The 27,669-nt window shown below is 43.9% G+C and overlaps 1 protein-coding gene across 4 annotated transcripts in view; it reads right to left on the bottom strand.

Annotated features, from left to right (window-relative positions):
- Positions 1-3,183: 3,183 nt before the first annotated feature.
- LOC112139037 (disco-interacting protein 2 homolog C) overlaps positions 3,184-27,669 on the bottom strand; it is a 65,267-nt gene continuing 40,781 nt past the window's right edge. For 3 of the 4 annotated variants that reach the window (XM_024261732.2, XM_024261729.2, XM_024261730.2), the window contains 21 exons: positions 26,362-26,476; positions 26,146-26,285; positions 23,310-23,446; positions 22,855-23,063; positions 20,188-20,302; positions 19,801-20,002; positions 19,621-19,721; positions 18,854-18,934; positions 18,648-18,771; positions 17,168-17,289; positions 16,386-16,497; positions 15,496-15,605; positions 15,246-15,376; positions 14,785-14,953; positions 12,968-13,138; positions 12,830-12,891; positions 12,707-12,764; positions 10,440-10,514; positions 9,921-10,095; positions 9,721-9,844; positions 3,184-6,802 (listed from right to left, as the gene is read on the bottom strand). In XM_024261732.2, the coding sequence (XP_024117500.1) occupies positions 6,550-6,802; positions 9,721-9,844; positions 9,921-10,095; positions 10,440-10,514; positions 12,707-12,764; positions 12,830-12,891; positions 12,968-13,138; positions 14,785-14,953; positions 15,246-15,376; positions 15,496-15,605; positions 16,386-16,497; positions 17,168-17,289; positions 18,648-18,771; positions 18,854-18,934; positions 19,621-19,721; positions 19,801-20,002; positions 20,188-20,302; positions 22,855-23,063; positions 23,310-23,446; positions 26,146-26,285; positions 26,362-26,476 (2,786 nt within the window). In that variant the 3' untranslated portion in view covers positions 3,184-6,549. The remainder of the gene's footprint in view (positions 6,803-9,720; positions 9,845-9,920; positions 10,096-10,439; positions 10,515-12,706; positions 12,765-12,829; positions 12,892-12,967; positions 13,139-14,784; positions 14,954-15,245; positions 15,377-15,495; positions 15,606-16,385; positions 16,498-17,167; positions 17,290-18,647; positions 18,772-18,853; positions 18,935-19,620; positions 19,722-19,800; positions 20,003-20,187; positions 20,303-22,854; positions 23,064-23,309; positions 23,447-26,145; positions 26,286-26,361; positions 26,477-27,669) is intronic. The other variant, XM_036217378.1, reaches the window with a different exon arrangement.

Below are 27,669 nucleotides of genomic sequence, written 5' to 3'. Positions count from 1 at the left end.
GGGGGTTAAGGAAAACGGTCATTCATGTGATCACGGAGATTAAATTAATAACAGATCAAAAAACATTCCTTACTTACACGTGACAGAATGACCTTCCAGACATGATTTAGTTCTTCTCCTGAATTAAATGATTCAAATGTAGACGTACGCATTAACTTTAACTGCATTTATTTATTTATTTTTCAGGGACAGTGCACATTTAAAGCATTGTATGCAATGAGCCAGAATTAGCCCAGAGGCTATTTTTCATCTGTTGTCCCTGGAGAGATGTTAAAATTGTCAACCTAAAAACAATCAATAAAAACAATATTTAAAATATCAGCTAACTCTGCAGATATTTTCTCTCTGTTTTACCACTGCAGTTGTGTTGATTTTCTTGATGAAAATGTGTTTGTCGTCGCATATGCTTGTAGGAACTCCTCAATTTCTGTTGCCCGAAGAATAAAACCCTGAAGGTTTGTTCCCGTTGCCATGGTGAATGGTGCTGTCTTTGCTCCATTGATCAGGGCTTTTAATGATCGCGACGCTCACACCTGATTCTGAGTCCAACAACTTCAAATTGATTGAATCAAACATTTTCAGCTGTTCTGAAACCGAAACTCTAAGTTTGCTAGTTTTGAGTCCGTGAACTCTGAGTTCAGGTTTGAACTCTGAATTTGTTGAACTTGCTTCTTGAAACGGGGCCCTGGTGACCCACAGAAGGAGGGTGGTGTTTGACTTCTTATGGCACACACAGAGTAAGTCCAGCCCTTCATCATGCAGCCAGTGAAAGTTCATTCCAGCCGTCTTTGGGCGACAAATAGTGACTTCATTGCCAGGAAGTTGAAGTTCCAGCTGAACAAACTTGGCTAAACAGCTGCCACTGGCAAAGCTCAGGATTTGTTGCTCCATTGGAGTACAAAGAAGTCACGAGAAAGTATTCTCACCTAAACTCTCTGCAATAATAATGCAAGAGACAGAGATATGTTTCTATTTGTCTGATTACTGAAAGTGCTCATAGTTCTTCTTTCTTGTATTTCTACAAATCCTCGTGTTTTTACAACAACGAACAGCGACTGCTGCTGGATCTCTTCCAGTTCTGGAAACGTCAGCCGCTCCTCACAGCATCTTCAAGGAAAATGAAAGCTTCACAGTTCAGTTAAATGGGAATTCTTTTTATCAAATCAGAGAATAGATCAGGATGGAGCATTAAGGATATTTGACAGTTGGATTATTGAAAACTTGGACAAAAAAGAACAAATGTTTGAAAACCTTTGGAATAAAAAATCAGTTTTACATTTTTATTTAGCTATAACTAACTTCAGGCTTCCAGATGTTGATGAAAATTATAGTGTGCATTTGGGAATCTGAAACTCAGAGTCCAAGTTTAAACAATGAAACTTCACATGTTGCATGATGGGAATGTTGGATGACCCTTGAAGCTTTCCCTGCAGTGAAAGGCTTCTGCTGTGTGTAATGAGAAAACCCTCTAAACATGTGTGAACTCCAGTGTTTACAGATGAAGCTGCTCCTCCTCCTCTGGGAATGTTGGTCTGAGGAGATGGAGAGGGTGCTGTGATACAAGTCCAAGTTCTGCCTGACCCGTCTGAAGGTCACGCAGCGCTCTGGAGGCAGTAAGAGGGGAACCAGAACAAAGCATCTGCAAACCCTCTGCACTGTATTTGAAACTTTGATGATGACTCAGCATCACAAGTTGTCATGGAAAACAGGTCTTTGAACCTCTGCTCAGCTTGGATGTTTTGGATTATTAGAAGCAGTTCTTCTGTCTTCAGCTGTCAGAGTGTCCCAATGCTTTGACAGATCCTGTTTTAGCTTTAGAAAACTTCCCTGTTGAACTCTGAACCCTCAGAGATGAGATTCTCAGCACGGACAGATCTGATTCTGGATGAACATCACTTATGAGGCTACAGAAGCCCAGAGAACGGCTGCACAGCTTTCAACACCAGCAGGTTCATGTGACATGAAAGAGTAACTCCTCCAACAGTTTATCACTTTCTAGGTTTTAGTTTCTTGGGACTGGCACAATGAGACCCTGGCTTGAGCCCCCTCATGGCTACATTGTATGCATTAACTTTAATTTCATTTATTTATTTATTTTGATAGGAAACTCTCATTTACTCAGGTGGTTTAGACACGATCCAAAGCTCTTTTATCCAGCATATCTAACTAGCTTGAGACAGTACCCTCTCTCGAGCTAGTTAGAGAAAAGTTTGGGTCATGCTAAACATAGCTAAAAATAGCTTGACTGACTTAGTTAAATGGGTCAGAGACAATAAGTCTTCTTCTTTCTGTCCTCTTTCATTTTCACAAGAATATCATGTAAGTTTGTGTTGTGTGCTATGAAAAGGAAATAACTAAACTAGACTAAACTAAAAACTAGTGAGATAGATTTCTGCCTGTCTGTATCAAATATGACAACAATATTTAGGATTAATGTAATTTTACAAGAGTTCTAAAATATAAAAAAGAACCCCAAAATTGCAGCAAAAATGTAAGACATTAGTTTGACAGAGCATGAAGGACATATACCACAACTTACAATGATATGACTGCCAAGCTTTTAACCTAATAAAATCTCAATTCTTTCTTTATTCTTCATGCCTGTGGTTATGTTATCTAATTTAGTTTTTCTAAATATGATTTAATGTAACATTCACACACAATCTTAATGAAAGGAATTACAATTGTTACTCAATAATTCTTTATGAAACATGTAAACTTTCTGAATCTGTTCTAATTAAACTCCCATTTCCCCTCCTACCTGATTTCCATGGCTGTCTGTCTGAATCTGACTAGATTTAAACAGACTCTCTGCCTACAGGCTCCATTATGGCCTCACCTTTACATGTGAATTTCCTCCCAAGGTTCCAATAGTTTGAAAACTCCTTTATTACCCTGGAGGTTCTGGATGGAGAATCCTGTTTTCCTGCACTTACCCACCGTTTAGTGTTTCCTGACTTCATCAGCTCTCTTCATTTCTGCAGAAGGTGTGAACTTCCCGTCAGAGACTTCCAGCAGCTCCTCCTGTCAGCCTCCGTCTTTGGGTTGAGGGTTTTCTCTCTGCTCCCGTGTTCTGGAGTTCTGTGTAATGACAGACGTTCTGCTGCCTCCTCTTATCCTCTCTGGATGTTGAAGGAAGAGCTGAAACCATCAAATGCTAAAGCAGAAGAACCGAGCAGTCCGTGGTTTAGCCAATCAAAGCACTTTATTGCACTGTATAGTGTGACGGTGAGCCGACAGGCAGCTCTTATAAAAGTGTCCTTTCATCTTTTCTTCATCATGTGTACAAAACGAGTCACACACACTTGAACCGTACAAAATCAACACTATTTACATACAATACACACTCACACTCCCCTCTCCCGCTCAGGCCCAGACACGCACGAGTCCTCCGGGTTCTGATGGGGTTCCTTCCTGATGAATAAAACATGACCGCTACTTTGCTACCAACAAGCCAAACTGCAAAGTTTAGCTGAGAGCGTCTTCTGAAACGCAAACAATTCTTCTGAACCTCTGAGGAGAAACCATGTGAAAGCAAAGACCTCCAGACATGGACACGAACCTCTCATCTTCTATAAACATTTACTCTCCTGTATCTCTTTAAACTCTTGATAAAGTTCTTAAGTAACTCTGTTAAACTCTCTTATAGCCTCATTTGAGCTGAGGAAAAGTTTGAGTCAGTGCACATCAGGAAGTAGCTGCTGTACTGAAGCTCAGGATGTTTTTTACTGCAGAAACTCCACAGACCTTCATAAGAAAGCCGCCTGAGATGAGGACGACCTGGGATCAAACTGCAGATAATAAGAGCATCTCGCTGTCAAGACTCCTTTTTTCTCATCATATTCCTTCTGGAGACGCCTCTGTAGATATGTCGTTATTCAACTGTTCTCTTCTCTCTGCAGAAACAAACGGAAACAAATTAAAATCCTCCAAAAAGATGACTTTTCTTTTGGAAAGATTTTAGAATTTTGCCAGTTAGCTGATTTTGTACTTGCATTTAAAACATACAAGTAACTTTTCATTTTTGAAGAATCGAGCCTCTTTGAGTTTATTTTGTCTTTTTAGGTGATCACATCATGCAGTCAGATTGGAGGTCAGTGGAGTTTTGAATGATGGAGCATCTTTACTCATTTCTTTGAATGACCTTGAGATAGTTTATCCTTTCCTAATCAACCTGAAAGCTAATAGGAGGTAATTTCAGGCTTTTAAATTTCCGTGACAATGATATGAACTAAGTATCTTGAAAGTCTTAGAGACTACGTCCGACCTTCAGGTCATCTTTGATGTCTCAGGGTACGTTAGCGCTCAAGTAGAGAGCTTTCACATCTGTTTTGGCAGAAAATGGGATTTCTTGTTGTTTATGCCACCTTTGTATTTTTAGGCTGGATATAATGCAGATATGTTTGAAAGCTCAGTGAAGTTCAATGTTGGGTATGCAGTGACATCTAGTGGCTGCAACAACATATTGACAATATTTCTTCTTTGAATGTGATTTAGCCAAAATGCCAAAGACCCGTCATGTTTCCCTGTGATCAGGTCAAACGCAAAGAAAAGTCTCAGATGTGCAAAGCTGAGAGCAGTAAAAGTCTGGGATCCTCACTGACAGTAAAGAACATCCTTTGGGAGATTATTGCTACAATAAGAGCTTTAATGTAAACTTTTCTGGAGTTCCGGTCAGCGTCCAGATGTTTCTGTGCAGAGATCCTGCAGGCACTCTCTGTCTAAAAACAGACACATCAATGCGTCACTAAAGTGATTCCTGGTCTTTCTGGAAACCTGAACTGCAGCTTTTTTATATGAAAGATTTCAGGTCTTCTCACAGACAGAGAACTGCTGCAGCAACATCTGGATCCTGTTAGCTAATCTCTGATGTCCCTTCAACTCCATTTAAATAGTGATAATAATTCCGTTTCTATCGTATTCACACAGTGCACGTTGCCTGACTTTGGACTAAATTTCATGAGCAGTTCAGTAAAGCTGCTGCACTGCTGTCATGAAGCTGCAGCTGTTTCACCTCTTTGCAAACACAACAGACTTGCAGTCCTGATATTTTTTGTTGCATTTCAGAAGATTCAGAAGACCAACCTCTCTGAAAACAAGCATGGATGCTTTTGTCTTTTTCTTCATAAAGCGTTTCTTCTTCGATCTTTGCGGATAAAATCTGGTCTGAAGCCACGCAGACGTCCCAGTGGGACGAGTGAACACACTCACACACAGACAGGGTGCGGGTGGAGAGAGCTGCATATAGGGGCTACTACACCTCATTGTGTTTTAGGTACCTCTCCATATAGATTATTATGTCTATGTACAGTATTTATATTTTTACAGAGATTAGGATGCCCCTGCTCTAATGGTAATAAAACCACAGATCCAGGATTCGTAATTTGACCACAAAGAGGTACCAACAGGCCCCATCTCCACTCTGCTTTCCCAGTCAGCCTTAAACACAGTGATCCCCAAAAGACGAGCTCCTGTAGGGACATGGAGCGGGTGGAAAAACGGCCCGGACGGCACAGGCAGTCGACCATCAGTCAGTGATCTGTCAACGATCTGTCAATAGTCAACAGTCAGTCAAGGATCTGTCAATAGTCAAGAATCAGTCAAGAATCTGTCAACAATCAGTCAAGGATCTGTCAACAGTCAGTCAACGATCTGTCAACAGTCAGTCAAGGATCTGTCAACAGTTAGTCAACGATCTGTCAACAGTTAGTCAACGATCTGTCAACAGTCATTCAAGGATCTGTTAACAGTCAGTCAAGTATCTGTCAATAGTCATGCAAGGATCTGTCAACAGTTAGTCAACGATCTGTCAACAGTCAGTCAACGATCTGTCAACAGTTAGTCAATGATCTGTCAACAGTCAGTCAAGGATCTGTCAATAGTCAGCCAAGGATCTGTCAATAGTGAATCAACCATCTGTCAACAGTCAGTCAACGATCTATCAATAGTCAGTCAAGGATCTGGCAACAGTCAGTCAACCATCTGTCAACAGTCAGTCAACCATCTGTCAACAGTCAGTCAACCATCTGTTAACAGTGAGTCAACCATCTGTCAATAGCGAGTCAATGATCTGTCAACAGTGAGTCAACGATTTGTCAATGATCTGTCAATATTCAGTCCCCAATCAGTCAATAGTCATTCATCCATTAGTTATCCTTTGTATATTGATCAGTCAACAATCAGTCAACGATCTACCAATAGTGAGTCCCCAGTCAGTCAATAGTCAGTCATCCATTAGTCATCCTTTATATATTGATTAGTCAACAGTCAGTCACCATTCAATCAACGATCAATAATCAGCCATTGATCAATCATTGATTGACAGTGATCTGTCATTGATCTGTCATTGATCTGTCATAAGTCCGTCATCATGAGCCGTCAAGTAGCTGGTACAACAACGAACAAAACCAAAGGGAGGACTGAAGATCACACCATCTGCAGCTTCAAAAATACAGTACAGCTTGATCTGAAGACAGGAATGAAGGACGGCGGTTTGGACAGATCACAGGCGCTGGCTCTGCCGCTCCAGCACACACTCACACACTCCAGCTACATGTTGTAGGCCACGTAGATGGGGTCCAGCTGGTCCTGCAAGAAGCCATCGCGCAAGTGCATGCGCTGTTTCTCGCCGCGGGAGTTGATGGGGATGACCCCAACGTCTGTCACCACGACCACGCCCACAATCAGGTAGTGCTCCTCCAGCACAGCCTTGGTCACCATGGGAACCAGGTCCAGGGCCTCCTGCTCGGAGCCCTCCAGCTCCACCACCACCACCAGCAGGTTGGTCCAGGTGAAGACGGCGCTGAGGAAGACAAACGAGCGTCGAGGAGATGTTTTCATGGTGACAGAACTAGCTTGCAGTTTAGTGATCTGCAGTGCAAACAGAGTGAAAACATTTCCTTCTTTGCTTAGGAGGAACAACGTCCAAACCACCTGACTCTGAAGAGTCATTCCCTATGACACCAGAGAGCTTCTATTGCTCACAAAACAGCTGCAACCAAAGGTTTACAGACTCTGAGGTTTGTTTCTTCAATGTAGATTTGACAAAGAATCATTTGTTTTCTATAGTTAGAGAAAACTTTGTATTCATTCTGAAGGGAGGTTTCATTTTCTACTAATTACAAGTCAAACTTGTTTGATTTGAGATGCTTTTGAAAAGACAGTCATTCAGTTTCAAATGAAAAGTGTTGTTTGAAGTATAATAAAGATAAATTAGACAGAGATACTTCATGTTGTGTTAGGAGAATCAAAGAAGCAAACAACAAATTAAAAAAATAAAGATGAAGACAGCTGACAATCTGGAACTGAGTGGGAGAAAGATCTGGCTCTTACACTGTTGAAGCTGTGATGAGAAAGCTGGCTGCAGGTGTGTGGAAGGTGGGACTAAGGAAGGAGGCAAACCAGGAAGTCAAAGACTCCGCCCAGTTTACGACTCATTTTCTGCATCTGTAACATTACCTGCATGAAGCCCAATGAGGCACATTTTCTTTGTGATATTGGGCTATATAAATAGACTTGAATTGAACTGAAGCTCATCCAAAGAGACAGACAGGATCCTGACAGTCGGTCTGGCGGTGGGTGTTTCAGATGAGGACGGTTTAGTCTGTTCTTTGCAGAACTTTCTTCTAGAACACACCAGTAATCCTGCATGTGGAATCATGTGAAAACTGAGTCAGAGTTCCTCCATTTTCTTACTCTGAATTCACTCTTCTGAAGAGCAACATTTCAGACAGTTTGAGAGGTTTTGGATTACTGTGTGGCAGATTGATTTTCCACAAAGGAACTTAAAGATTTACTGGAGGGTTGTGCGTAAAAAATAAAAAAGGCGTGCACAACCTGGACAGCACATGCAAAAACAACGTGCACTTGATTTACTGAGCAGATAGTTAAATGGGCAACAGTGTGAGCTTGATCAGTGATGAAATGAAGCAGCTGAAAACTTGGAGAAGTGACAGCAGAAAGATTCATACTGGGCTCATGAAGTGATTTATCAAAGAGGAAACAGGATTATAATCTGTTTTGTACCTATGATTTAAACATTTAAAAAGGCAACTAAAAAACTAACAACTTTATGTTTAAAAGAGAGGGGTCTGCTCTCCTCATGAAATTATTCTGGAATGAGACCCAAACACAAGCATTACTGAGACATAGACTAGTGCTGAAATGAAGAGCTGACATAAACGGGTTGTGTTTGTTAAAAGTGACCCAGCTAGGATCCCCGAGCATGATGGTCCTCAGAACATCTCCCAGCGCTGCAGACTTCTGTTTTGTTCAGACAGAGAAGGTCTCTGAGTTCCGGTGCATTGACATACAAATCCTCAATACTGCAGTTTATGCCACTTATCACATCTGAGGTTAGTTCATTGACTTGTATAATTTTAGAGGTTTGTCATCAGTCTATGTTAGTCTGAACCACTGCGTCTAACATGACAGCTCACTGCAGTAAAGCCGGCTGCAGCTGGAGCTTTAGGAAGCTCAGCAGACAGACTGAATGAACACAGCGGATGCAGCGCTGCTCTCAAAGAAGGTCGGAAAACATTCACTCTGATCCCTTCAACATTTGCTCTTTAGCTTACAGAAGCTTGTTGGTGTGATACTGAGTAGTTTGCAGAAAAGGTAGTAAAGACATAGGGTTGGGGAGGTGGGCGGGGCTCACGGTCAGCTGCACCACCGTTCTGGTTTCTCTGTGAGGATGATGGCTCTCACTGAGGTTCTGGGGAGTCCTAAAGCTGCAGAAACACCAGCGAGAACCTTCACTGAAACAGGTGGTTCTGAGTCTCTTCAGATCCTGTATGGAGAGAATCTTATTTTCTGCTGTCTTGATTCAAAAGTTTGACTGAAAATTTTGAAGAAAGAAAGTGGCAATCCCTCTTTATATTGAGAGAAAATAGACTCACTCCGATTTATGCGTGCGTATTCTTGATTTGTGCGTACATAATTCTTGATTTGTAACTCATAACATGTTGTGTGCATAAGTAAAAAAAAATAAATGAAAAAATATAAAATACAATGTATACATGCATTAATTAAAATTTCAACAGCTTGAAACTAATTACACACACAAATGGTTAAAAATTAAGCAGGAATCACCTCTTACGTACACACAAAAGCTCTGTGATGAGACTCGTATCACAACTCAGACATTCGTCCGTAAGTGATGTGTTTAAATACTACTAGAATGATGGGTCATCAGTTTTCTTATCGGCCGTTTGGAACTTAGATTGTAAATATCTTGACATTGACTTTCTTAAACAGATATGCCCGATAATTACTATACAAAAAGCTATTATGAGCTGTGAATATGAAAGGCGCTGTCAGAGGAGGTGTGGCAGAGGAAGCGAGCAGTTCTGGAAAATATTTTTTTTATTTTTAAAAGGGATAAGTGCGATTATTTAGACTTTTTAATGTAATAATAAAAAATATATATTTTTACAAAATTTTTAAGATTTGCGTTTGTAATTAGTTTCAAGCTGTTGTAATTTTAATTTGTGCATGTGTAATTAGTATTTTTAAAATTTCATAATTTTTGTATTTATGAACATAATGTAGTTACAAATCAAGAATACACATGCACAAATCGGGGTGATACTTATTTCTCTCCATACTTCGACCTCAGAGCCAGGTGGGTTCAGACAGTTCTTCTCAAAATACATCATCGTTTAGCAGCTTTGTTTGTTTTTAGTTTTTCGAGCAGAGATGCAGGACTGTGGGTCTACAAACCACTCCATGATGCTCTTGTGCGCGCGGATGACGGAGGTCTCGATGTCGATGGGATGGTACCTCATCCCTCGCAGCTCCATGGCCTCCTCCAGAGCTCCCACCACGAAGAGCGCGTCGTGCCTCTCTGTGCACGGAGAGCAAAGTAAAGTCATGTCTGCGGCTGCACGAGTCGCGGGTAGACCAGAGATGGGAACCATCACCTCCGTGGGCATCTGTGAGCTCGGTCCGGCGCAGGAAGCCCAGGTAGCCCGTCCTGGCCCAGACCGTCTGCGTGTCTCCAAAGCTCAGTCTGGAGTTAAAGTGATCCGACTGCAGGACCTCCTCGCCATAGCCGCTGTAGTAACCGCTGCCATTGTGAGCGCTGTGGACCCAGATCTGAAGGAGGAGACGGCATTAAATGAAGGTAGAGGTGCAGCACAAGACACAGGTTTCAGGTTCTTAGACGTTCTGGCTTTCTAAGGTTCAGAATTTTGCATTGATGTATTGTTAACATTTTTTAGGTTATCTACCCAGCATGCTTTGGTTCTCTCTAATATGTAACCAGAGAGAGCCCCTGCAGAAAACAAGACAATCTGGAGAGATGGGATCTCCCAGCTGGGAGGAGGTGGAGGTGTCCAACACAGGGCGGACGATTTCACTTTGCTACATTTTATAGCTTCCATCACATTTATGTCACAGATGAGAATCCAACGTGTCAGAATCACAACATCTGTATCAACCTCTCCGAGGTGTGAGTCTCCCAGCGGCCCTTTGGTCTCCGGGTTGGCGATGATGATTCGGACTCCAGGCAGGATCTAAAAAGAAACAAGGAGGGTGGTTACCACGGTAACTGCTTCATCCTCGATTCAGCCATTTAGGTTTTAGGATAAACCTGTGCGTGCACAGCCTAAATCCAGGAGTGTCAAAGTCAATCGCACAAGGGACCAGAATCCAAACACACCTTAGGTCACGGGGCGAACAGGATAAACATTTATTGAATACTCGAAAACTACATTCAGTAACTTTGTAACATAATTATGAACTAGATATATAACATTACCTGTGATAATGCTAATGTGAATGATGTAAGATGAATTTGGAAACTGAAGATGCTGAAATTGATAACCAGCTAAAATATTAGCTAAATGCCAAATTAGCCTAAAAAACAAACAAACAACAAAAAAAGACTAAGGTTAGCTAAAACAGCTAGCATGTAGGTGAAATATTAGCTAAACTCCAAAATAGCCTAAAAAATCATAGTAAATCCCAAAATAGCCCAAAAAGCTATCAGAATGTCGATTTTTAAAACTTTAAAAAATATATATGAATAATAATAATGCAGGAATATTAATCCAGAATAAATCTACTAAAACCTTAAATAACTTTCAATATTTTACTCTTCATAAAAATATATTTTGCCAAAATTATACAAGATAGAAATAAGTACAAGATAACATCGGGTCATTAATAACAATAAAATAAAATGATCCAGGTCTGGCCCTCGGGCCTTGACTTTGACACATGTGTTTTACATGCTCAAAACAATTGAAACAAATGATAAAATAGGCAGAATGGCCTCAAAGGATAATAGATAATGGGAGCCTTTCCTTTCCTCTCAAGTAAAAGGAGTCGATGAAGAGGCGCTCTGGTGAGCATGTCAGCTCCCAGAGAGGGACTTCACCACAGCTCTGCATCAAACTCAAATAATCAACTTTAACAAACTGTAGGATTCAGTTCATGAGCTTTTCATAGCTGTGGCTGTGAATGTCACCTCTGCTGCACAACCTTACTCTGACAGCTGTGGCATCTTCATCTCAGACAAAAAAGACGACCTCTCCTCATCCTCTCAGCATTCTGGAGTGAAGCTGGATGTTTTTATCTGACAGACTGACGCAGCTGAGCTGAGCTGACTGTCCACAGACTGAGGGGATGGAGGGAGGCTCCTCCTGACTCAGACCTGCTGTCTGCTCTGACTCACAGCGTGGGAGGACTCCTCTGTCACAAATAGTCCGGAAATATGCCTTCATTCTGTTCGCTCCTCCATCCGTCTTTTCAAAGTGTCTAACATCCGTCTTTTTAATCTGCTGCATCCCTTTCAGGTCTGTGGAGGGGGCGGGGGGTCAAATAGCCATCACTGGAGGAGGGTTTCTTCTTGCATGAAGAGTCTCCAGAAGTTAGAATCACTTCTGACTTGATCTTGAATGACTGTCTGTTCTTGGTTCTGATCCAACACTGCCCCCAGAGTGCAGGTGCTGTAACTGCATGATGTGTTCAAGCAGGTGTTTTCTTTACTTGATCAGTGTCTCTTATAATTACAGACCAGTTTTTATTTTTGTAGTTGGGGGGGCTTGGGGGCAAGGAGTGGCCTGGTTTTAATTTAAATTTCTACGCATTTATATTTGTTTTTAATTGAAAGGCACAATTCATAAATAACGTTTGATTTGATCCATTAACTGTAGATGAGAACTGGACTGATGGAGTGTGAAGTCACCCATAGAAAATGGTCTACAACCAAATACAGTCAATTCAGTCACCATTTTTTGTGGTACAAACACCGCCATGTAGGAGCCAGACGACGTGAGTAAGCGGCGATTCGTCCAAGTCTGTTTGAGTCATCGTTTCTATGGCAGCTAGTCTCATCAATCGGGGGTGAGCTTGTCAGAAGCCCACACCCATCCCACTTGAAAGAATGTTTGAGTCTATGAAGATCAGCTGTCATAGACAACAAACATTCTGTCAATCGTGTTGAATGTTTGATGGGAGACCAGCTACTTTCATCGAGGCGTCTGATTGGTCAGTTTATAGCTTCAAGAACTTGCACTACAGAAAATATATATAGGGATTTTGGCCTGTTGGGGGAGGGGTCACTCAGACCAGTCAATGATGTGAACTCAGACACACAGATCCTGAATCAGTAATCTTTGAGATCTGAGAATCTATAATGAAGCCTGAGACCCCCCCACATTAACCAGACTTCAGATAAGTTAAAGCTTTGTTAAGCGCTCACCTTGCCGGACTCCATCAGCGGCAGACTGTGAGGTGAGCCTCTCTCCACCAGCCGGACCCTGACGGAGACACACCATCAGATGGGCAGCAGCAGAGGGGGACTGACAGCTGTAGACGGCCGTACCTGTCATGGCGCAGCGCTCTCATGTCCACGTACACAGTGGTGGGGTCCGGTCCAGACGTTCCCTGCAGCAAATCACCAGAGGCGTTCATTGTAAAGTTAGGTCCTTGAAACAGTTTCCTCTGCGCAGTCGGGGCTCACCTGCAGGCAGATGGCCAGGTTGACTCTGCAGCCGAAGGAGGTGCTGACGGAGCGCGGGTGAAGACCCAGGTCTTTGAAGAGCTTGGAGAAGGAGTGTGTGAGCGCCATCCTGGGCCTTTCCTCTGCCACCACCACACAGGCCCGAACCCGGGACAGATCCAGACCTCGAGCCTGAACCCCACACAGAGTAACACTTAAACCTCACAGCACATTAAGTCTCCCTGAGAGGAATGACTGCTGGAATCCTGCTAGGAGCTCCTCGCTGCTGAAGACTTCTCTGCAGAGAAACTGTCTTCAGGGTGGAAGATTTTTCATTTTCAGGGTTCCCGTCTCCACGGAGACGTCAAGACAGAAAATCACTAGAATGAACTGAGTGTCTTCCATTAGTGCACCCGCCCTCAAGGAGGCAGTTTATTATCTCTGAGAAAGAGAGACTGCAGAAGCAGCATAGCAACAAAGAAGTCATCAAGAACCGAACGTGGCAGTACACCAGACGGGTTTACAGTGTCAGTCATTTTTATGGAAATGTGGTGAATCAGAAATCATCATGTGTCAAAGTTTATTTTGACAGGAGTCCTTATACTTCCTCAGCTCAGTGATCTACTGGTAGAGCTTCAGCGTTTTCAGCTATTAGCTTAATCATTTTAAGCTATTAGCTTCAGCATTTTAAGCTATTAGCTTCAGCGTTTTTGGCTAACATTTCAGCATCTTTAGCTATTAGCCCTAGCTTCTTCAGCAGCTAAATTCAGCTTACAGCATTCACACTAGCATTATCACAGGTTATGCTATTTATCTAGTTCATAATTATGTTAAAAAGTTATGGTTTTAAAGTTTTAAAATGTAGTTTTAGAGTGTTCAATAAATGTTTATCCTGTTTGGCTCACGACCTAAGGTGTTTTGGATTTTGGCCCCTGTGAGATTGAGTTTGACTCCCCTGGGTTCAAGGCTCTGTGGCGCTTTCTCTGTTTGATGAGCGGGTTGAACTACTGTGACAGCAGCTCACTGCTCCTTTAGTGCAGGTGGGATTGTATCCTTTGTGGTTTGATGGTCATTATATCTCATCTAAACTGAAACCTCAGAATGTTGAACAATCCTCCGTGAGTCCTCAGCTGTGACGTCTGCTTTTGTGAGTCCTGTTCTCTGCACTTCTGCACGTCGGGGTCTTTTCAATGACATTTCACAGACTCTCCTGTGAAAAACTTTGTGAACCTTAATGCAATCCTTCACTGACTATGACGTTTCGTATGCAGGGCTCTAACATATTTTGGGGCAGTTCAGCTCATTGAAAATGGTTTTCTTCTGGCTCCAACTAAACAGAGTCAATTCATTCGCCATTTTTTCACAATATGGACGTCGCCATGTTGGAGCCAGACGTCGTCAGTAAGCAGGGATTAATCTGAGTTTGTATGACTCATCGTTTCTATGACAACCGCTCCAACTAATCAGCCTACACCCCTAACACTTAAACTAGGATACGCAAAATCTGTCAATCATTTTGAATGTTAGACACCTGCTCTTTCTGAGGCATCTGATTGGTCAGCTTGAATAACTTGAACTACACAAAAAATGTCATGAAGAAAAATGTAACGTGTATCAAAGCAAGAATGATTTTTCTGATCAATAGAATGACTGAGTGACAGCTGTTTATTTCTCTGTAGAAGTCTGTGGGTTTTTGGCTTCTTGGAACCGGCAGGTACTTTCTGTTTGGAATGAAATGGGGAGGCTTCACTCAGTCCACTTCTCATATACAGTCAATGTATGGGCTTGCATGTTCATTTTTGCATCTCCTCGTCTGTAATGAAGAATTCCCCGCTGACCTTCAGGGCCTCCGTCTGCAGTCCCAGTCCTTTGGTGCAGAGCTCCATGACGCTGTAGGAGCAGAAGGTGTCTCGCACCCTCAGCTGGCTGACGGCCAGCAGCCATAGAGCTGGGTTGGTCTCCAGCTCCACGGGGGGGATCAGGATGGACTGGTGACCTGAATAAACACTGCAGGCAAAGACAGGAGAGTGAACCTTCAGTGGTTTTGAGTTACATCCTGGTGGGCAGGTCAACAACTGGAATTAAAGTAAAAGAACAAGATGAAAGTTTGCTGAAACTGAAGTTTCTGGTGCATGGAATTAATCAATGTTTCTTTAAAAGCTTTAAAAGCAAACATGAAGTAAATATAAATTGACTTTTATTTACTAGAGAGCAAACATGGATTTGTTTTTAGGTTGTACTTTCTTAAAAGTTATTTCTTCATGATGAGCAGCAGCTTTGGACTGAGAGAGAAACGGACCTGCAGAGACACCAAAGGACGAAGCCCAGGCCGCAGTACGGATCCAGACAGATGGCCACCTCTCTGGACGGGTACAGCTCACACTGCAGCTTCACTGAGCGACAGAAGGCCCCAACTGCATTATGGGACATCTGGAGACACACAAGAGACAATCAAAGAACAAAGAGAGGAAGTGAAGTCTCAGCTGAACATTCTTTAACTCTTCCTGTTCTGTAGTGATGCAGATCTAGTCTCTGAGCGCTGCGCTGACCTGAACCCCGGCTAACATGCCGGTTGTGGACACACTGAAGTCCAGATAAGCCAGGCCGTCAGGGTTGGTGGGTTTATAGAGAGCTGGAGGTTTCTTCTTTGGCAGGTCATCTAGAGTAGAAACAAACATGTTGATTTCATTACGTTTCAGAGGACAATCTGCTGACTTTTATTAGTTTCAGAAAGCCTGACCCCCAGGAGCCCCCACAGAACAGCGGGCTTCAGGTTCAGCCGTGTAACCAAACAGCACAGATTAAAGGCACATGTGCTCCTCTTTGAATGTTAGTTCATCCCTCAAACATCCCAGAAAGAGAGGCCGGCGTCCTCCTGAAGCCTGATGCAGCTTATTGCTGAGAGATCCATTTCTGTTCAGTGAGTCACTGGACACATTTCTCTCATGAACTCGTTTGAGTCAGTCACACACGCTGGAACCGGGCCAGAGACCCAGATCTGCACCTCGCAGCGCTGACATGAGTTCAACCGGTCTGCAGCTGCAAACCAGGCCTCAGCATGCTAAACCCACAGACCAGCAGCAGCTACCCTCCGACTAGCTTTTACTCATTGGAAGTGCATTCATTTTTGAAAAATATTTTCACATTATTTTGATCTATTCTTTGTTTTGTTTAAGGATTTATAGATTTTTCTTTTGTTTTATTTTGGTGATTTTGCATATAAAAAAAAAAAAATTCCACTCAGAATTGAGTTTTTGTACAATTGCAGGCTAAATGTTGGAATCATTGTTTAATATAATGAAAGAATATCTAAAAATAAAGAAATTAGATTTATATTTAAAGGTCAATTATTAGAGCAAAGTGTGAAGTAGAAAAAACATTCAAAAAGAACCAGAACTACTACGGGTTGAGCGTTGGATGCAGGAGTTTGTGATGGTACCAGTGTCCAGAACCGGCGGCCAGTTCCTGATGTCCACTGTGGCCGTGGCCTCCTTGGAGCGCAGCAGCTTACAGATGACAGCGGTGGTCATCACGCAGGCTGAGTGACTGACCTGCAGACAGGGGAGTGAAGGGCTGAACGTCCTCACCTCAAGGACATCATCAGATAGCTGGACTAACAACAAACATTTGTTCTGTCGAGATCAGAGCGAGCGACACAATCTGATGTCAAAACTGTGTCGAAACATCTCTTTACATTTTGCATTGGATCCAATTAATTACCATCTTTGAAAAAGAAAAAAAAAAACAAAAAACACTCCTAACCTTTGTTTAACCTGAGCGCTCTATAGGAATTATAGACAAACACGGATTCATGAATTATTTTAAACTTTCCATCAATCACAAAAATACTTCAAAACAAAATAAAATGAGGCTAACTGAGCATTCATGTTGATTAAAATCCAACAAAACATTTAATTTAGTTCAAATGTTTTGGAGTTTGCAGCTCCTCAACACGGAAGTTTCCAGCTGCAGTTCTTCATATATAAGAGCAAACCTTCTCTGGACTAAACCACAGCAGTGTTTCCAACAGGAGACGAACGTTAGCATGGAGCTAACATCCAAATGAGCATTGGATAAACTCCAGACAGGTGCGCTGCTTCACTGTGACTGTCTGTGCTGCAGCGCCACTCTAAAAACACGAGCATCTCTATCTGTTCATTTGACTGCAGAGAGGTTTCATTCAGACGGATCTACGGTTAGAAGGAACGCAAGGCTGCTGACCTCCACGATCATCTTGACGGTGGGCAGGGTGGTGGAGATGTTCTGAGGGTGGGGGGGTCGCACCGTGATGGGAACACAGCCGGCGTACAGGCAGCCGTAAAACGCTGCGATCAGGTCGATGCCTGCAGCAGAGACAGAGAGAATCCATCAAACACAACATCCATCATCAAGTCCAAGCAGCTCCTTTCAGGCCAACACCTGCTGTCAGTTAGATCACAATGTAAACATTCATCACTTTGATAAGAAAAGCGTCACAGTGTTCAGCTGTTGTCACTCTTTCTGTTAAAAAAAGTTTTCAAAAGCTCAGGACTCTGATAACTTCAGTGTTTGGTAGAAGCTTCTGGTTTCATTATTCTGGTTCTGGTTCAGTTCAGAACTTCCAGCCCACTCCACACATCCGGTCCTGTAACTCAGTGTTCCCAAACCTATTTTCACAGACCAGCCTGTACGAGGATGAAGTGAACATCCAATGTTTTTTTTTTTTTAAAGGGTCACCAAACCCTAATTCAACTTTTTTTGTCGGTTCTATAAATGAGGCTTTAAAACTTCTGTCTGTTGGTCATTGTTAAATGTTTGACAAATTAAAATAAACTTGTTTAATTCTTAAAAATATAGTCTAAAACCGTCCGTGTGCTGCCCCCCCTACAGGTTTAATTGAGGTATTACAGTTAGTAATAGTACAATGGTAGTACAAATTTCATAATTGATCAAACCATGTAAGTTTCAGAAGTCTGACGTTATGATCTACAGCTCCAGTAATGATAACCGTCCTGCCCCCAGCCCCGCCCCTCTGACTGGATTTTTAAAATTCAGCTGTGGGTGGAGTCAGCCTCCAACTTCCCTGTTTGGTTACACTTTGAACTTTCAGCTTCTCTTAACGTTTGAGGGTAAACTTCGTCTTCATCCTCTGTAAAACATCTGCAGCTGCTTTAAACTTTATTTAAGATTTCATGTAGGAAACAATAAAATGTGATACAGATTTTCTCTAAACCCATAAATTTTAAAGTAGAAGTTACAAAAGAATTCAAAAAAGGACGACAACTTCGATCTCATCTGACAGTGTGACGGTTAAATATATAAAATAAAAAACAGTCACTAAAACTGGTATTTTCTAAAAATAATCATAAACTAACCAACTTTATTAGCAGCATCCTCATCACATTAGACATTTTTATTGACTTTTATTTTGAAGTCAAAGGCTCTTCTTCTATTTCCTCTCTGGGTCTTTTCTGTGAAAATGAACAGATGTTTGTTTTTGGTTATCTTTGTTAGCTTGAGGGCCTCAGTTTACTGGCCTGTTTAAGAAAGCAGTGAATGCATTTCCGACCTGACATGCATCAAGAATGAGTCAGATGAGGAGAGAATCCAGAAGTTTTTTCAAAATAAAACTTCCTTCAGAATCAGATGATGATAAATGTAGGTCCTATTTTTTTCCGTTCCAGGTTCCAGACCCCCCGCCAGTGACTGTTGAGTCTCTGACCTGGTGGGTAGACTAGAGCGACATGGTCTCCTTCCTGCAGACCCCCTCTCTCCATCAGCAGCGCTGCAACACGCTCCGCCCTCTTGTGAAGCTGCAGACAGGTGAGGGAGCTGGACACCGCCCCCTGCAGGAGGAGAGAGGGAGAGCTGTGATGATATTTCACCGAGGCACGTTTGTCCCGCTTGGCGCAGGGCTGCGTTTGTTACCCGAGAGCTGAGCAGCGTGTAGAGGACGTGGTCCGGGGTGGTCTGAGCTCTCCACTGCAAAACCTCTGACAGGAACAGAAACTGCAACATGAAAACAAGCCATGAGAGACGTCATGAAGCAGGACCACGGCTGCACAAGCTGGGAGGAATAATGAGCAGTTTCATTTGCAGATCAATCACTCAGCTGTGAAGATTGAACCCCGCATGGCAAAGGAGAGGTTGTCAGGACACGGCCAGTAGGGGGCGGAGCCAATTTAACTTATCTCTAGATTCTAGTTCTTTGTCTGAGATACTAAGACAGTGCAGGAGCATTAAAGAGGCTGCATCTTTCAAATGTTGAGGTCAGAGATGATGAATAACTGCTGGAGTTTGGCTTCATGATGTGATTCATTCCTGTAATGTGTTTTTTCCTCACATTTGTCCTAAAACTGTCCAAACGCAGCACCATGACTCTCAATCATAATTTAAGTGTTACAGTTAAATATGAAGCTAAATCTAACCTAACAACCTGGTTAGGAAGTAGTTAAATGTTTTTAATGAGCATTTATCAACAACAAGCCCCGCCTTCATTTTTTATTACAAAAAATGATCTTTAGAAACAGGAAACACAGCAGCTAAGATAAAAGAAACAGTATTTTTAGAAAAATAAGAAAAAAACATTGATAGATTTGACTTGTGAGGCAAAGATGAGTGTGATTCTAGACAGTCGTACCGACTGAACAGAAAAGCTGTCAGACTGAACATGCACCCCGCGCTGCGGGTCTGACCTGGTCGTTGTCGTCGGTCTGGCCCAGGTCTCTGCCGCTGGCCTGAGCGATCCTCTTCCCTGACACCAGATTCCCCACCATCACAGAGGCGGGGCCGATCTCTGCGGCACACAAAGAGGGTCAGCACACACACGCCACGCGCCCTGAGCGCACACACACGGCGAGGCGAGCCGCGCCCACCTGGCTGCTTCTGCCGAGGCTTGGGCAGGTTGGTGACGCAGGTATGGGGGCACATCAGCACGTTGCAGGGGTGCAGCCCCCCCTCCAGGTACAGCTGCTTGATCTCCGACAGGTGGATGCCGCCCAGGGGCGTCTTCGGGAGGGTGTTGGCCGGGACCAGAGCCAGACAGAACACACCCACCCCGTGGATGCTGTCTATAGCCTGACAGACAGGGTGGGGGGGGGGATTAGAGTCTGGTCATCTGTACGTGGAAACTACAACAAGCTGGCTTTTGTAGCATAAACCTAAATATTATAACTTTTATTTTCTTCAGGGTCAGTTCTTAAGAAAGTAATAGACTGTTGCTACGGCAGCAGGCGGCTGGTGAGGGGGTAGGGGTGGGGTACCTGCAGGACGCGGCTCATCCACTGGAAGCTGTCCTCCTCCGTGGAGTCCGGCCTCTGCTCGGCCACCACCACGATCCTCTCGTCTCGCAGCACCGTCACGGAGAACACGGCTATCCTGCAGCCAGGAGCAGCAAAGGAACGCGTCACGTCCTGTCTGTGACCTCTGCTGCTCCACAGTTTGAGTAGACACTCCTCCTGGACCTGACCGAGCACACCGTGTGAGTGTGTGGGACGGGTGCAGCCACTGTCACATGTCTATGTCGAACTAAAGTGTTGATTTGTGGAGTTTTTCTTTGAGTTGAAGACAGTCAAACAGGAGGACTGTGCAGATATTAAACCTGAACAACACGTGTTCTTAAGAGAGTGAAATGTAAAAGCAATTCAGAGAGATTAACAGAGCCTGTATGGTAAAATAGAGCAGATAATCAGACCTTCAGATGAACTGGAGGAAAAAGTATTTGATCCATGACTGATTCTGTAGGTTTAACCACCAAAACAGACACTGACAGTCTGTCCTCTTCATGGTGGGTGGATTGATGCTCATGCTCTGGTGACCTTTAACCTCCAGCTTCCTACTGATGATTCTGTAGTCCATTCTGGTTGTGCAGGTCTACAATCTTCTCTGTTAAATTCACTGAAAGTCTTTAGTCTTTCCATGTTGGAGTTCGGAGTCTGACTGATGGATGATTCTGTGAACAGGTGTGTGTTCTACAGGTGATCAGTTCAACCAGCTGTCTCCAGGTTGATTAAGAGACTCTAACGTTTCTGCGTGAACCAAAACTCTTCCTGGTTCCTGGGGGATCAAATACTTATTTCCTGAAATGCAAATGCATTTAAATCTAGTTTTTTAAAGTTGATTTGTTATTGTCTTTGTGATTTTCAATCGCTCACTGTTTAAAACAGCTGACCATCAGGATGACTGACTGTCAGTTTCTTTTTAAGAGGGCAAACCTGCAAAATCCTCAAGGGATCAAATACTTATTTATTTAAGCAAATTCAAATAGACAAAAATCATCAAACCATTTGGGGCTTCAAACTGTGAAGGATTTGATGAATGAAAACCGTTGTGGACTAGTTTTGTTTTTCTTTTATTTCAAACATTATTTTATATTTCTTGACTTTTTTGTTTTGTAAATAAATAAAAGTGTAAACAAGGATAAACATGATTGACGATCCTGTTTTTCTCATGGATAGTCAGGTCAGATCTTCATTTTCATTCTTTTTGTAAACGTAAGAATAAACACAGAGTATAAATATGATCCTGATTGGTGAGTCTTCTGCACATGCTCAGTGTTCATGAGGGCTGTAGTGAACAAATACTGGCATCTTCAGTGGTCTAGGAAGACCTGGGAGTCCTTACAGGTGTGTTTTTACAGGTGTGTCCTCACAGGTGTGTTCTCATAGGTGTGTCCTCACAGGTGTGTCCTCACAGGTGTTTCCTCACAGGTGTGTCCTCACAGGTGTGTTCTCACAGGTGTGTCCTCACAGGTGTGTCCTCACAGGTGTGTCCTCACAGGTGTGTTCTCACAGGTGTGTCCTCACAGGTGAGTCTTCACAGGTGTGTTCTCATAGGTGTGTTCCCATAGGTTTGTCCTCACAGGTGTTTCCTCACAGGTGTGTTCTCACAGGTTTGTCCTCACAGGTGTGTGCTCACAGGTGTGTCCTCACAGGTGTGTTCTCACAGGTGTGTCCTCACAGGTGTGTCCTCGCAGCTGTGGCCTCACAGGTGTTTCCTCACAGGTGTTTCCTCACAGGTATGTCCTCATAGGTGTGTCCTCACAGGTGTGTTCCCATAGGTTTGTCCTCACAGGTGTTTCCTCACAGGTGTGTCCTCACAGGTGAGTCCTCATGTCACACCTGTGAAGCCGCTCACAGATCTCCATCCTTCCTCACATCAGACTGACTCTACTGGCTCCGCCTTCTTGGATGGCTGTTCAACCTCCACACAGCCGTCACATCACATGATGAGAAAACGAGTTTGGTTTTTCTCCTGGTCATTTCAAAACTAAACTGAGTAAAATCATCGTCAGTCTCATCATCATGAAGAACCTCAGGCCGCAGAAACATCAGCAGACATGAAATTCATGAAATCAGCCAGCGAGCAGGATGAAGCCTCACCTGATCTTCTTCAGAAGTAAAGATGTGTCAGTGGCAGGAGCAGGATGGATGGAGAACTGTGAGGATCTTCTAAAGTTCTTTCTATTTTGCAAGTTTTTATAGAATGTATTTCTGTGCAATTGAGACAGAAACTGTGAATGTGCTTCATGAATCTGCAGTTGGACCTGCACCTCCACAAACAGGAGGAGAACCCTCCCAGGAAAACCACAGCTATTCTCCACGGATGTGTGTTCAGAGCAGGAAAACCTGACGAGCAGAAATGAGACCAACAGGAAGCTGAAGGACTCAAAGAGTCCGACGTGTTCCCACTGCTGCAGCCGCTCTGCCTCCACAGCAAACTTCAAACGACTCCAGGCAGCGTCCCCCGAGCCTGTCAGCCCAAAGATGGATGTCTTCCTCCACGGCTGTGGATGTAATTAAACTGGACTCCATTACAGCGTGGATGCATGCGGCGTTGCTGGGCTTTATTAGCTTTAGCCGGCCTCGTTCATCAGAGTGACACTCAAAGTGTCGGGCTGTGAAATGACTACATCCACGAGCCACACCCACCTGCCCCGGTACACAAACTTCATCGGCTCCACCGCCAGCGCCGTGGCCACGATGTCATCTGCGTTGTGGCGCCGCCCGCTCACCATGATGAGCCCGTCCATCTTCCCTGTGATGAAGACCAGGCCGCCGGGGCCGATGAAGCCCAGCAGGCCGGTCCGAACAAAGGCGTACTCGCTGATCAGCCCCCCGCTTGAGCTCACCGGGTACACCTGCAAACACAGAGGCGGTCAGCCGCACGGTCGCCACGACAACCAGCCAGGAAGATGAAGACTCTGTAGTTTAGTTTAGTTTTTTAGCTTTCATTTGTCAAAGTTCAGAAACATCTCAGCTGTCCTGGATAATGCTTGTTACATCCCCAGAGTGTGTGCTGTGTGGGTGTTGTCCTTCACTGCAGGTCTGACAGACGCTCCTCTGATCCTCGTCTGCCGTGTGTTCGTGTGCTGACAGCCTCTCACCTCAAAGGTGTTCTTGGTCATGCCGGTCAGACCGTAGTAGGACGTGCCGGTGGCGATGGAGCAGACGCAGAGTTCCCCGATCTCATCTGTCTGGCAGAGCTGAGGGATGCCCTCCGGCTTCACCACGCACACCAGACCTGCCCGCAGAGCAGACGGGTCACTTCCTGCAGCAGAATCATCACTGCAGGGCCTCTCTGGAGCACCTGTTCACCAACTCAGAGCCTCCTCCCAGCTCTAACTGGGTTGTTCTAATCACAGCAGGTGAGACGTCTGGGTCTGCGTGTTCCCAGAAAGCAGGTTACAGCTGTAACTGGGTTAAACAGAGCGTCTCAAGCAGGACATGGCGGCCTTAGCAAGGATATTCATCAAAACATCACGACCTTTGGCTCTGATCAAAACATTGACATTCCAACATCAAACTGTCTCCATCATGTGCTGCTGCTGCTGCTGACAGGGATGTAGTTCCACAGATGAACACTTGGTGGTGTGATTTCACAGCAGCAGGCTGAGAGAGGAGCTTCCTGTTTCAGGGGCATTACAGCTGTGTTCACAACACTGTTCACAAACAAGTTACTTTTCCCTTGACAAAAATCACAAGGCACAACAGCAATGGAAAAATGTAACTAATTTAGGCTTTTTTCAGCTTTTTAGGCTATTTTGAAGTTTAGCTATTTTTTTCAGCTGCATGCTAGCTGTTTTGGCTAACCTAGGTTTTTAATTTTTTTTTATTTTAATTTTTTGTTTTTTTAGGTCAATTTGGCATTTAGCTATTTTTTTAGCTGCCTATCAGCTTCAGAGTTTTCAGGCAACAGCTTCAGCATCTTCAGCTATCATCACTAGCATCCTCAGCTATTAGCTCTATCATCTTCACACTAGCATTATCACAGGTAATGCCATATATCTAGTTTATAATTATGTTAAAAAGTTATGGTTTTAACATTTTAAAAATGTAGTTTTGGAGTATTTTGTAAATGTTTATCCTGTTCGGCCCGCGACCTAAAGTGTGTTTTGGATTTTGACCCCTGTGTGATTGAGTTTGACACTCCTGCTTTAGACTGATGAAGTATTGATAAAACCTCCAAGAATGATTGGCAGAGGTAACTTTAGGGTCTAAACTTTTTCCAAAATGAGAGCAATCGGGCAAAGTGGTGGCGAAAATGTGGTACAGTCATTCCTATTAAAGTCTATTGAATATAAACCAAACAAAAAAGTCTTTGATGGCCACTTTATTCTCTCACAGAACACTGATGCACGCTGGTTGAAAAACACTGGTTAAGAAGAGCCCATCAAACGACTACAGATCTGTCTGCATTCAGGAGAAGCTCAGGCTGTGGTGGACCGGAAGCTTCTGTTCTGCAAACACGTTCAGGTGGAGAGGCAGGTGAAGCTGAGTGGTTCTGATGATCCAATACACTTTCCTTCCCTCAAATATTCCCTTCATTCTGCTGCAGACCAGAGGAAGCTGCTCTGTGAGGAGACCAAGGATGAACAACACAACTAATCCTCATTTCTGCCTTCAGAACGTAGAACGTCCTCGCCTGCAGGTCTGCTGCTTTCAACAGCTTCCTCTTCGTCTCTGTGAGGAGCAGCGAGAACGTCTCCAACCTGAGCTCAGCTGAAGAGGAAGTCTCTTCAGCACGTTCCTCTCAGGCTGATAATGTGAAGCTGGACACTCTGTCATGAGCAGAGACACTGATGAAGGCCACTCATCTTCACCCTTACAGCTCATTTAACCATCTAATGGACTTAATGGGATTTCTGTTGTGCAGAGCGTGACAGAGTTTAACCCACAGAGCAGCAGCAGAGCGTCAGGCGACCAGAACCAGGAAAAGCTGCCAATCAGGCCGGAACACCAATTCTTCAGGAATGAAAACTGGAAGCAATGCTTTCTACAAATAAAAGCAAACAGCAGCTTTATTTGACGTCTGCTGTTAAACCTGGAAAACTCTTTAGGTGCATTCACACCAGAAGCGATTCGCGAGACCAAATCACTGCTCGTCGCTTGTCACAAAACGTGTTCCTGAGTTTGAAGCAGTGGCCGTGTGTGGGAGGAGCTACCAGGTAATGCATTAAGGATGATCGCTATAAGGAACGGTGTCTGTGGATATCTTAATTAGAATGTATGAAGACAGAAGATTTTGAGAAATAAGGTTCATTTATTGTAGAGATCCCTATAAAAAGAATGGTAATCATGTCTCCATGATTGGGTTTATATGATTATTATTCATGGATTGTCCCGGTAGAGGGGGCTGTGTCTGTGTGACAGCCACTTCCACTGTGTTTCTGTGTCTCTGCGGCTGAGCTATAGGGCTTCTGTCTCAAAATGAGGGGGAAAAAATAAAATATGGGGACCTTTATCCCTTTTTTTATGTTTCGATAAAGCCCGAGCCGGCAACGTCTGCACCCCGGAGCGGCTCTCTGCCTGCCAGCATATCAAGTGACTGAACTCCGCCGTGGGAGTGAACGCCACTGAAAACGTCATGTGCCCAAAGCTGAGTTCCTGATTGGTAGATGCGACGCAGTGACCTGTCAAACTTCAGATATTTAAATTTTGGCCACACCGCCCGATTCGTGCCGCGTCGCTCAAGTCAAGCTGCTGCCAGACCTTTGCGCCACGCGGTACTTCAGATCGCCTCATGTAGCCGGAAGCGAAAATCGTATCTACTGGGTACTTACATGGTACTTAAAGACCCACTCCAATGAAAATGAAGTTTTTAACATGTTCTTGTAGCACTTTTCTCATATACAATGAAAACATTTGAAAAGTTCCCTACAGGTATCTCATCATAAACAATCTGAATCAGTAACTGCAGATGCTGCCATCAGACAGGCTTACCTCCAGGTATGACGGTCCCCACATCCTGCACGGTGAGCACAGACAGCCGCTCCTCTGTGTCCACCCGGACCACGCCGTAGCTCAGCCCCTGCATGGACAGGACGCCTCGGCCTGGAGGCTGGCTGCTGTCCTCCACCGGCCTGGACGACACGCAAACACAGGCAGCTCCATCATGGCTGACAAAACTAGCATCATTCCTAAATGTGCTGTTGGTACCTCCTGATGGCCACGGTCAGCGCCTCGGGTGAGCTGGCGCAGGGACAGATGACCTCCGCTCTCAGTCCTTTGGTCTGAAACACGTTGAGGAAGGCGTCGCAGGAGGAGATGGACCCTGACGCACAAACAGACCCAAACTGTTCAGTGGCTTCTCCTGAAAGCTGATGAGACTGTTTTTAACCCAGAAAAACCTGGACAACTCTGTCAGATCAGGGAAGCAGATTTTTCATCTACTAACTTTACAGGAATACCTACAAAAAATGCAGTTTTTGGGGGGTGTCACTGCAGAAACTACTGACAAAGCTGCTCTGTTTGTCCTGAATCAGAATGTTTGTTCTGTGTTTAACACCTTTAATAGATGATAATTGAGCCATAAGAGATTTTTCATCTCACAGCAGAGGAAACTCAAACTGAGGAGACTCCAGCAGCTTCATTTAGAGATATGTGATTAGAGATACCATTACTATTGTCCTAGATATGTAAAGAGAGACTTTGTATAGAATGGTATAAAAACAATGAGACATGGATTAGCAAAACCAGTAAAATGACCATAAAATTGTTGATTTTGGTCCGATTTTAAAAAGGAAAAAACTCTGATCATCAGAAAAATAATTCCCAGGTCATGGTAATAATGGTTTTATACAAAGTACAACAAATGAATGACATTTCAAACTTAAAAGAAAATAGGTTATTATATAGGAAACACGATGTATACCTGATGCATGGATGTGATTTTATTCAAATCTACACACAGACTGAGATTTACACAAACTGTTAGACTCCTCGGTCCATGTTTCTAAGCAGATCTGTGGGTAGCGACATCGCCGTAGACCGCTAGCGCCTGTTATATATGGGCCGGTCCGCGCCCAGAGCCAAGGCCGGCCTAGAACAGTACAGCCCAATTGCCAGCCACGCCAGTCCTGATGGTGCCGCAGACGGGAGAGAGACCTCAGTGAGAACTCCATCCACGGAGCTGTGAGGGTCAGGCAACACCCGCTTTAAAGCACGGAGCGGCCGGGAATCACTGTACAGCCGGAGTCGGTCGCGACGCAACACAGCAGGATAAATTCATCCAGTAGAAACGGCGACGCTGGGCTGGGGACTCCAGTTCTACAAGTGGATCCCACACAGCCTCTATCAGAAGGACTCTCCACCAACATGACAGCGGGCAGGCGGTCTTTCATATGACAGATGTTCAGGTCTGCCCACCGGCCGAGGATTCAGCGCTGATGGACTCTTCCTCATCGCTACAGAGGAAATCCTCGCTAGTATATTTTTCTCCACTTAGTAATCTGATTACCAGCGGGT

The sequence above is a fragment of the Oryzias melastigma genome, linkage group LG20 (genome assembly GCF_002922805.2).
Source record: "Oryzias melastigma strain HK-1 linkage group LG20, ASM292280v2, whole genome shotgun sequence".
NCBI lineage: Eukaryota > Metazoa > Chordata > Actinopteri > Beloniformes > Adrianichthyidae > Oryzias > Oryzias melastigma.
This window is presented reverse-complemented; position numbering and strand designations above follow the sequence as displayed.